General features: G+C 33.8%; 2 protein-coding genes across 3 annotated transcripts in view; both read left to right on the top strand.

Moving 5' to 3' along the window:
• The window catches only part of LOC131000296 (single-stranded DNA-binding protein, mitochondrial-like), a 130013-nt gene that overhangs the window by 77305 nt on the left and 41477 nt on the right, over positions 1–11231 (top strand). The gene's annotated exons all lie outside the window — the stretch shown is intronic.
• On the top strand, positions 4225–11228 carry LOC131000282 (5-methyltetrahydropteroyltriglutamate--homocysteine methyltransferase-like). 2 transcript variants are annotated; one of them, XM_057926109.1, is made up of 13 exons: positions 4225–4604; positions 5248–5601; positions 5703–5790; positions 6494–6621; positions 6705–7096; positions 7444–7607; positions 8390–8470; positions 8574–8740; positions 8838–8943; positions 9010–9260; positions 9330–9531; positions 9614–9967; positions 11092–11228. In XM_057926109.1, the coding sequence occupies exons 1-13, from the start codon at positions 4504–4506 to the stop codon at positions 11107–11109; spliced, it is 2406 nt and encodes an 801-aa protein (XP_057782092.1). In that variant the 5' UTR covers positions 4225–4503; the 3' UTR covers positions 11110–11228. The 2 variants fall into 2 exon arrangements, with proteins under 2 accessions (XP_057782092.1, XP_057782093.1); XM_057926110.1 differs by lacking the exon at positions 11092–11228 and having other exon boundaries at positions 9614–10134.

Here is an 11231-nt window from a genome sequence, read left to right as displayed (position 1 = left end):
GAGACTACACAAAGGGGGAGAAACTTGGTCAGATTCACATCGGGAGTTTGGATATTAATTTACTACAGTATTTTATTTTATTTTATTTTTTCTAAAAGGAGTCTAGATACTCTTATTTACTAAACTAACAATATGTAGATATAGTTCCGTTCACCTACCCACCGTGGGCACGCGTTAACGTGCCTACCGCTGACGTGGCAATGCCACATAAGAAAGAGAATTAATCATACTTAACCCCACATTTTCATTATATGGAAATTTTTTATTTTTAGTCTCAATACCATAAATAAGGAATTAACTTAACAATTTATAATATAAGTTTTACAACTCTTCGTCCTCATTACGAAAAACCCTACACAAAACTCCATTAAATTCCAAGATACAGGTGCATTGAATTAATTCCAAGATACATGTTAGCTTCATTTATGCATTTTTAACATAAGATCAAATATAATAGCGTATGGTTTTTTGGGATGAAAATAAATGTTTTATGCATTCACAAAGCTTCTTAATACTGTAAGCAATTTTAATTATCCAACTCGATCTACATAAAATTAAAGGATTACATCGGTCTTCCCCTTTTTTTTTAATTGTTCTAAAGTGTAGAAGACAACAAAAAACTAATGATAATTATAAACTTTGCTAATTTATACATAATTCAACGCACCTGTATAGTGGAATTAATGAAGCTAACTTGTTCTTTTTTTCTCTACTTTGCAAAATGATGGTAGACGTGGGTGTGGTGTTTTGTTTCTTGGATTGGAATTAATGAAGCTAACATGTATCTTGGAATTAATTCAATGCACCTGTATCTTGGAATTTAATGGAGTTTTGTGTAGGGTTTTTCGTAATGAGGACGAAGAGTTGTAAAACTTATATTATAATTGTTAAGTTAATTCCTTATTTATGGTATTGAGACTAAAAATAAAAAATTTCCATATAATGAAAATGTGGGGTTAAGTATGATTAATTCTCTTTCTTATGTGGCATTGCCACGTCAGCGGTGGGCACGTTAACGCGTGCCCACGGTGGGTAGATGAACGGAACTGTATGTAGATATAATTTTGTTTGTTTCAATAAATACCCAAGTCATGTATAGTTGACGGAATTGACGTCCGTTTTGGCATCATTCGATATTTCCAGGCTATATGAAATTATAGGTTTATATAATTTGTTGTTACTTGTTAGACCATAGAAATCTATACTATATTAAAACAGCAGTTTTCAATTAGAAATTGATTTCAAATCAATTTCAATGGCAATTTTGTGATTTCTTACAAAAATAATGACTTATTGTACATATTCAAAAATTAAGTAACTAACTCAATTAAAATTGCATAACCCATAATTTTTTTTAAAATGCACACCCCACATTTAAAACGAAAAATTGCATAACCCACGTTTATAATTCCATAATGAATTATATGTTTATATGTGTATATATACACAATTTATAAGGCATTGGTTATAAATAATTTATAAATTTATATTTATATAATAATTTATAATATATTAAGAAGATAATTTTCAATTTCAAATTGATTTCAAAATTAATAAGTGACAATTTTGTAGTTATAAAAAATTGAAGTTTTATTTGTACAATATAATTTTTTCTTTGTGTTCTTATTTTTTAATATTATTTCTTTCTAAAATTGTGAAATTAAAATTATTTATAAAATATATCAAATTAAATATCATGATAAGAGCATTAATTTGATATATTTTATGTAAATATTTGATTTAAAATGGAAAGTTATATTTATTTAAAGATTAATGCTTTTTAAAATTCTCTCTCATCTCTCCTCTTTTTTTTTTTTTGAATAAATCAATTTTTTCTATTTTATTCTTTTTACTTATTATTTATGCCTTTTCACAATATCAATTTTTATTATTGTGAAGTTTTCTTTATTTTTTTTTATTTTTTTAATATTCAACTCAAATATATTAAGTGAAAATTAATTTTTTTCTTATATTTATAAATATGATAATGGAGTTGGTATCAATTTATATATATAAAAATATAAAAACGTTTTCCGTGCATCGCACGGGGTGCAAATGCTAGTTAGGATTAATTATCAATAGATATACAAACGTGACCGTAATGTTATCACGCATCATTTCGCTAAAGCTGCGAGAGATATTGATTCACATCATGTTTGGAATGAACATCCGACCTTTGTGGTGGGTCATCTTCATCATCCATGTTCTTGTGATTAATAAACCTATCTCTTGTCTTCAAAAAAAAATAAAAAATAGATATACAAACGTAAAATTTAATTTATTTTTTTTAAGCAAAAAAAAAACTTCACATAATTTGTGAAATGCTGCAATAATACCATCAACATTTGATCTTCTACAAATTTAACATCTCCAATTCGTTTTGATCATCAAAAAAATATATATACAGTGCAATACTGATCAAATTAAAAATATCGAATTCAGGCAGCCATAGCTTAACGATGTAATCCCCAGTTTAAAATGGGAGGTCATTCTCAAAGCAAAAGCGTTGAGAGAATATGTGTAAATCTTTATAGGACCAAATAAGGAATATGTGTAAACCTATAGGGCCAAGGTTATTCTCAAGGCAAAAGCCAGTGCCTGAGAGCATAGCATGCAACTCACCCATCAGTGTAGTCTGGATCCACCAATACGACGCGCAACAACAACGAGGATATAGAACCTGTGTAGTCTCTGATCAAGAATCCTACCACAAATATCGCATTATCATTGTAAATGGAGATATCTACATCAAGCCGGAGAATCCTCAGGCGGGGAGCTTTCCAACGCCTAGCTCCCTCCCGCGACAGCAACTGTTGTTGAACAATCAGTCAAACGATGACGAGATAATTTAAGACAATTTTATGCTAATTACATAAAATGAACATGAAAGTCAAATATTAGTTATCAAATTAATTTCAAGTCAATTTTGACATGAAGAAAATTATTGTCTTACTTTAACTTTGTACGATTAGGGGTGTAAACGGATTGAGGATATCAGGTTTGTTCATACCCTAAAAAATGTACACGAGGGTTGGATACGGGTATGAAGTAGGATAAAAAAATGGGTATCGAGTATATTCGCATATCTATTTTTTTTAATGTATTTTTACTTTTTTAGTTAGGGTTTAAAATTAATAAACTAATTCAAATTTAATTTTTTATTGAAAATTTGTATTTGTTTTATGTTTTAATGTTTAATTGATATTTGATTTGATTTATTTTTTAAGAACTTGATAATTGAGATTGAGTTGTTCATACATTTCATGAATAATTGTTTTAAATAGATACTGTTTTTTATTTTATTTTAGAAATCGATTCGATTAATTATGTATGGCATTTTGTCGCTTTCTAGTTTATACTAGGAAATTAAATAATAATTAAACTTTATTAATTTTTTATGTTTAAAAAGCACCATTTAAAACAAAAAGGGTTGCATGTACGATCAATTTGTGGATAGGCTACCCGTAATATACAATGATTCATCAATTTGGGAGGGAGTAATTCGGGTACATGAATGTCCGATGGAGTATCTGCAACGTATATCCGGGTACTTGCCAATGCAATGTGTATCGTGTGCGAATGAGAATTTTTTGAAAAATATATGAAGCGAGTACCTGTATTTTATGGTATGATACCCTCCATGCTTCGATTTGACATTCATATGCACAATTGTCTATCAAATATAAATATATGGTGAATTATGATGCGAAACATTTTGGTACACCTAATACAAATTTGGACTGATATGAATAATCATAATTTGTGTTAATCGTAGCACTAATTGATGTTATTAATTACTATAATGATCGATCCAAATGATCTCATTCATAGTATAACTACAATTTTATTTACAACTTTTGTGACAGTTTTTGTCCGAATTTTCAAAGATTTATTAACTTTATCAAATTAAATTAATATTTATTTTTAATTTTTTAGTATTTATAATGACTATCTCAAATTTTACGCTAATAAATAAATCAACAACGAGTTTGGCACGACAAATATCAGAACCGATCACCTACCCACCGTGGGCAAGCATAATGTGCCCACCACTGATGTGGTAATTTTAATTTGGAAAGAGAATTAACATATCTTACTCTAATTAAAATTATCTTACTCTAATTAAGATTGTCACATCAATGGTGGGCATATTATGTATGCCCACGGTGGGTAGGTGATCGGTTTTGCGACAAATATATGAGACTACAATTTTTTGGAGCGATGGAGAAGAAATCTGCCTCCTGCTTCCGAGCGCCTCCCTCCCTCCCTCTCTCTCTCTCTCTCTCTCTCTCTCATACTTCCCTCTCATTGTTGTTACCTCTGATTATTTTTCCCAGTGGAGCTGCAGACTGCAAACGCAACCACCTCATACTTGCAAAAGTGCCCAGCTCAAAATAGGAAAGATGGAAAACGAATGAAGTTTACGAAGTGATGAAAACAGGTTATGATTTATGAACAAAGCTATGTTCATTGGTGACCACGAATGCCAAACAACAGCTCAACATGAGGCACATCTCTCCCGCTCTCATCTCACCCAACTCCTCCATCTTTCTCTCCACCACACCACGCCTCAAAACTATGGTTTCCATCAAATTTCGTATCAGGTTTTCTGCTTCGCCACCTTCCTTTTTTTTTTATACTTATGGAAACTATTTATTTAGTTTTTTCCGATAGGAGCTTTAGGGTTTGATAAATTAATCGTTGGGCGTCTTGGAATGGTTTCAGACCTTCCACTGTCACTTGAATATACTTGCAGGTGTTTGTGTTATTGTTTCTATGAAGTTATGTTGCTGTTGTTCAGTTGTTGCATCGTATGGCTTAGTTTACTGATACTTTAGGCTTCCATTTTTGGCTAATTAGTTATTTTATGCAATTGAAGTGGAGGAACTTGTATCCTTTCAATTCTTTAGTCTTGTAGACAGAAGAAAAAGGTTTCAGAGTTTAAATTGGATAAATGCAACTCCAATTTTTTAGTCTTTTCTCTGGTGCTTTCTGTAATTAACTGAAGATGAGTCCTGTATTAAGTGGAAGGTTTGAAATGTTATGGTTATATCTTTAAGTGAGACAGGTTCGACTGATTAACAGAGACATGCATGGATATCTTTGATGCCTCAGTTTTATGCTTTTAGGATTATTTCTTTAGATTATGTTTGGTTTGGGTTCTTCTGTTTGAATGATATTTATCTGCTATCGCCTGTCAGCATATTGGATACCATTTGATTATGTTTGGCTTACTGGGTGAATCAGGTCAATGTCATCTCATATTGTAGGGTATCCTCGTGTGGGTCCCAAAAGAGAACTTAAGTTTGCACTGGAATCCTTCTGGGATGGAAAGAGCAGTGCCGAGGAATTGCAGAAGGTTGCAGCTGATCTCCGTGTCTCAATTTGGAAGCACATGGCAGATGCTGGAATCAAGTATATTCCTAGCAACATGTTCTCGTTTTATGACCAAATGTTGGATACCACTACAATGTTGGGTGCAGTTCCCTCAAGATATGGTTGGAGGGGGGGTGAGATAGGATTTGAAGTTTATTTTTCAATGGCTAGGGGTAATGCCTCTGTTCCTGCAATGGAAATGACCAAGTGGTTCGATACTAACTAGTAAGTAGTGCCTTATTGTTTTATTTTGTTTGAGTCTGGCATGATTATCATTTATGTTGAGAATGTCAGTATTTAACAGTAAATACATTATGTTGAAGCAGCCATTATATTGTCCCAGAATTGGGGCCAGATGTCGATTTTTCTTATGGATCTCACAAGGCAGTGCAAGAATATAAGGAGGCTAAAGCTGTAAGTTCAATCACCATTATTTAATGTGAACTTGTTCACTTTATCCATCGGATGCTGTGTTAACTTGAGCCTTTGTATTCGCTTTCTATAAAATAATCTTTTAATTATTTTTATTGATCATGATTTAATATTAATTTTTGTCCTTGGAACATTCTCATATTATGGGGATAACATGGACTTGATACTGAGAATTTGTTATATTGCATTGGGTCAATGTATGTATGTTTCTCTAGTAGATTGTCCTTGTCCAATTCAAAGCAACTGTACCAGTGATTTCAAAGAATGTGAATTGACATCCTACATGAATACATGATCTACCCGCTCTAATGTTTGCAGTGAAATAGGATTAGCCTTTCCTAGCAAGGGTCTAGGGAGTTCATACCATCCTATTTTCCAGTTAGTTCATGTCATGATTCTTCAAAGAAAACAAGAAATATGTTTTTCTTTTAGTTTATTTCTAGTAGAATTGGAATATTCGAGACGTCCTTGCTGACTTGCTGTTTGAGCATCTAATAACAGTTGGAATATAAACTTACTGTCATATATGTCTATGTTTTAATTTTCATATTTTGTTGATGCAATCTCTTCATTGATTTTATATGTGACACTGAAAAGGTTGTGCCCATTCATATATCTGTTCAATGTGAGGGATCTTTATTAATGCTAACTAAATTTGTCTTTGTTGGTCTTTCCATCATTGCAGCTCGGTGTTGATACAATTCCTGTCCTTGTTGGTCCTGTTTCTTATTTATTACTATCAAAACGGGCAAAAGGAGTTGAGAAGTCATTTTCTCTTCTTTCCCTGATGGATAAGATTCTTCCTGTTTACAAGTAAATCATCACATATGCATCTGATTGTCCATTTAATTCACATTTCATGTTGAAACGAACTGTTCTCTTACTTTACTATGAAGGAAAGTTGTGACTGAACTAAAGGCAGCTGGTGCTAGCTGGATTCAGTTTGATGAGCCTACCCTTGTCATGGATCTTGATTCTCACCAATTGGATGCATTTACTCATGCTTATAAAGAATTGGAATCTTCGGTTTCTGGCTTGGATGTCCTCATTGAGACATATTTTGCTGACCTCACTGCTGAGGCATATAGTATTGTTACTGCATTGAAGGGTGTTACAGCTATTGGGTTCGATTTGGTGCGTGGACCAAAGACACTTGACCTAATCAGAAATGGATTTCCACCTGGGAAGTATCTTTTTGCTGGAGTTGTTGATGGAAGAAACATTTGGGTTAATGACCTTGAAGCTTCTCTAAGTACCTTGCAGGCTCTGAAGGGTGTGGTGGTGACTGGTGATTTCCTAAACCCATTTACACTATAGATAACATGCTACACAGTCATCTGTGGGTTTCTTGGTATTTTAAAGTGCTTAAGACATTAAGCAGCAAGTCTTAATAGTGTACCTCATTCTTATTTACAGCGTGTATTAATTGTGGGTCTAGATTATTGTCAATGAAAGATGAAATATGGATATTTCTAGGATAAATTGCTATAGATGATCTGATCTGACAACCATATAAATCTTGTGATCAATGATTATGTGCTGTCTACTACTTATTGATCTTTTATAGTGTGACTATAGATTCCAGAAACCTACACTTGATCACCTCTGATAAAATCTTCTCTTTCCATTATGCAGACAAGCTCGTGGTATCCACATCATGTTCTCTGCTTCACACCGCAGTTGATTTGGTGAATGAAAAAAAGTTGGATGGAGAGCTTAAGTCATGGCTTGCATTTGCTGCACAGAAGTTACTTGAAGTTGATGCATTGGCAAAGGCTCTATCTGGACAGAAGGATGAGGTATTCCATTAGCCAATTTCCTCCTATTAGGCACACGTCAGATTTTATGCTAGCATGGAGAAAACTTCACGCCAGTCATTTTTCTGTCGTCATAAAATTTTGATTTTGTCTATTTTGCTACACATCAACAAGATGTGTTATTATTACAACGATTTATAAAACATGTCTAAAAGCCAAAAGTGGATCAAAGTTGGTGAGCTTTTTAGCAATTTACCCTTTATTAAAGGCATTATTGTATTCTCAAGCGTGAAAGTGAACAGAAGCAGAAGGACTTATTTACTATTTCTTTTCCAGCTTTCATGCAGAAGATTTCTGCAGGTCATAAAACTGATTTTTCAAAATTCATCGGTGGTACAATCTTTCTCATTTGTTTGTATATTGAAATTCCACGTTATTGGTTTGGCCTGTATTTTCCTTTTTCTAGATTTACATAGGATCAGCTGCCTTATATACTCTTGCGACTACAATTCTTCATCTAACTATTCGAGTCTATATCAGCACTTTGTTGAAGTTTGCAACCTCCGAAACATCCATCTATCATCCTTTAGTATTACAGTTATGTTTTGTTTAATATGCTTGACTTGACTATCCTCTTGACATGTCCTAATGCATGTTAAAATGAACTCTTACTTTCTCGAAGTGATTGTAGTAGAAGTATTTTTTGCACTTCAAAATGGCTTCATGTCATCATTAATCTTGCTGCGAGATGTGAGTTATTGCAGAGAGTATTGCATTTTACCCCAAAATCAGTTGCTTCCTTTCAACGTAAGCTTTCTTTTCAGACGTTCTTCTCTGCTAATGCGGCAGCTCTTGCTTCAAGAAGGTCATCCCCGAGAGTGACTAATGAGGCTGTTCAGAAGGCTGTATGAGTCTCTGTGCTAATATACTTTTTCCCTTTCATGCTTTTCTCGTATTCATTTTTCGCCTTAATTAATGTATGACCACTATTTTTGCTTCTATATTCAGACTGCTGCCTTGAAGGAATCCGACCACCGCAGAGCTACAGTTGTCACTGCCAGGTTGGAAGCTCAGCAGAAAAAGCTAAATCTTCCCTTCCTTCCAACAACTACAATTGGATCTTTCCCTCAAACTGTTGGGCTTAGGAAAGTTCGGCGTGGATATAAGGCTGGCAAGAAAGTGTCGTTCTTATACTACTTTATCCATATTCCATAAACTATTTTGATGCTTTCAACTTCTATAATGTTGAGACTTCTGCTATTATCCTTTCAGAATATCTGAGGAAGCATATGTCGAAGCCATTAAGGGGGAAATAGCAGAAGTCGTCAAAATTCAAGAAGAACTCGGCATTGATGTTCTTGTTCACGGGGAACCAGAGGTGAGCTTGATGTTCTTGTAAATGATTGAAAAATAAATAGCTCATTGCCTCATTCAAAAACTGTAGAGAAATGATATGGTGGAGTACTTTGGGGAGCAGCTTTCTGGTTTTGCCTTCACTGAAAATGGTTGGGTTCAATCGTATGGATCGAGGTGTGTGAAGCCACCCATCATATATGGTGACGTGAGTCGGCCTAAACCAATGACGGTCTTCTGGTCTACATTGGCTCAAAGCATGACCAAGCGCCCGATGAAGGGAATGCTTACTGGCCCCGTCACGATACTGAACTGGGCTTTTGTTAGAAACGACCAGCCCAGGTACAGCCGCCTTCTGCTACACTGTTAGAAACTCTGCATTCAGTCTAACTTCTTCCTTTTGCTCATTAGACACGAGACTTGTTATCAGATTGCTCTAGCCATGAAGGATGAGGTCGAAGATCTCGAGAAAGCTGGAATTAAAGTGATCCAAATCGACGAGGCTGCTCTGAGAGAGGGCTTGCCCCTCCGTAGATCCGAGCAGGCGTTCTACTTGGAGTGGGCTGTGCACTCCTTCAGGATTACTAATCATGCAGTTGAAGATGCTACCCAGGTTAGTATTTTCTGAAAGCTGCAAATCTACCTCAAACTTCCACTAGTTTTTTCAAATCTATCTTGAAGTATCGATTTGACAGATTCACACGCACATGTGTTACTCAAACTTCAACGAGATCATGGAGGCCATCAAAGACATGGATGCGGATGTTGTGACAATCGAGAACTCGAGGTCAGAGCAGAAGCTTCTCTCGATTTTCAGCGAGGGAGTGAAGTACGATGCAGGCATAGGGCCCGGGGTGTACGACATTCATTCGCCAAGGATCCCCTCGACTCGAGAGATTGGTGAGCGGATCGAGGCGATGCTGGCAGTTCTCGACGCCAAAACCATGTGGATCAATCCAGACTGTGGCCTCAAAACTCGGAAATACAGTGAAATAATACCGGCGCTCACCAATATGGTTGCTGCAGCAAAGCTAGCTCGCATGCACTTGGTATGATTTTTACTACTCTGCTGCGTATACACTTTTTGATCTTGTTTGTTTCACTTCATCGTTTGTATGAAGTCAAAAACAGAACTTGTAGAAAAAGAAAATAAACAATTATAGTACATCAAAACATATCAGGTCTTATTTGATTTTCAATTGATTTGAGCTCGATATTGATTTGAGTATAAATGGATGACAACTTGTAAATTAGGGGCATTTACTTTGCATTACTGATAAAAATATATGATTGAATATTTTTATCTTTAATAGTAGGATTTCTTCAATCACACTATTTCAATGAGATAAGAATCAAGTAAAATTAGTTCAAATAATAGAAATAAGTAAAGGCCTTGGACATTCCAAAGTTTCAATCCATCAAAATATACAAGGGATTAATCTTATTATTTTATCTCTTAAGAATAATCCTTTAAAGTAAACGCTCATACGAGTATAATTTAATTTAACATAATTAATCAGGATTTTGATAAAAGGATCACAAACCGAAAAATCAATTGTTGACTCAATTGATGGAAACGACTTTATAAAACTTATTATTGTGACATGATCTCAATATATTTGCATTGGCATTAGTGATAAATATTTTTTCGTTGGCATTAGTGAAACAATATAAAAAGGTGCAAAAATTTGCTGTGTAATCTATATCTTACTTTAACACGCTTTCATTATTTTGCATGCACTAACCCTTCTTTAAAAACTAGGGTGAAATAACCAATAGTCAATGGAAAAACTAAATTAAAAGGGGTAAAAATAAAACAAATTAAAAGTATAGTAAGAAAATCCAAAATATTAGACGGTGAAATTGAAGGGAGATGTAGAAAGAATAAATATTAAAAAAATTAATTATTTTCCTGTATTATTTATATTGTAGCTATTTTTTTAAAAATAAAATAAAAATAAAAGGTATGAAAAAATTCAAAAAATAAGCACAATGTTGACAATACAACAACATAATTAAAACCTACTTTTATTTTTAAAAATTAAGTAAATTAATTTTTTTCTATTTAAATAGTTTATGAGTAAGCCACAACGTGACTACATATATTTATTGGAGTATTTTTGACTTGATTTATTGGAGTATTTGAAAACACAAGATATGTGTGGTTTGCCAGAAAAGTCTTTGGAAATGATGAAGAATTTTGTATTCGTACAATGTGAATTTCAACGTACAACACACATGAAGCATGTATACAAGTGTATATATATAGTATATGGCGGTGAAATTGAGTTGCAAATTTTGAGAGAGAGAAAA

The sequence above is a fragment of the Salvia miltiorrhiza genome, chromosome 8, assembly GCF_028751815.1.
Source record: "Salvia miltiorrhiza cultivar Shanhuang (shh) chromosome 8, IMPLAD_Smil_shh, whole genome shotgun sequence".
In the NCBI taxonomy this organism is placed as follows: Eukaryota; Viridiplantae; Streptophyta; class Magnoliopsida; order Lamiales; family Lamiaceae; genus Salvia; species Salvia miltiorrhiza.
This window is presented reverse-complemented; position numbering and strand designations above follow the sequence as displayed.

Bases quoted from the DNA above. Each gene is read 5' to 3' on its own strand.
- LOC131000282 (XM_057926109.1), top strand. From the start codon at position 4,504: ATGAGGCACATCTCTCCCGCTCTCATCTCACCCAACTCCTCCATCTTT. The intron at 5,791-6,493 runs GTAAGTTCAATC...CCATCATTGCAG, and splicing joins AATATAAGGAGGCTAAAGCT to CTCGGTGTTGATACAATTCC. The intron at 8,741-8,837 runs GAAAGTGTCGTT...TTATCCTTTCAG, and splicing joins CGTGGATATAAGGCTGGCAA to AATATCTGAGGAAGCATATG.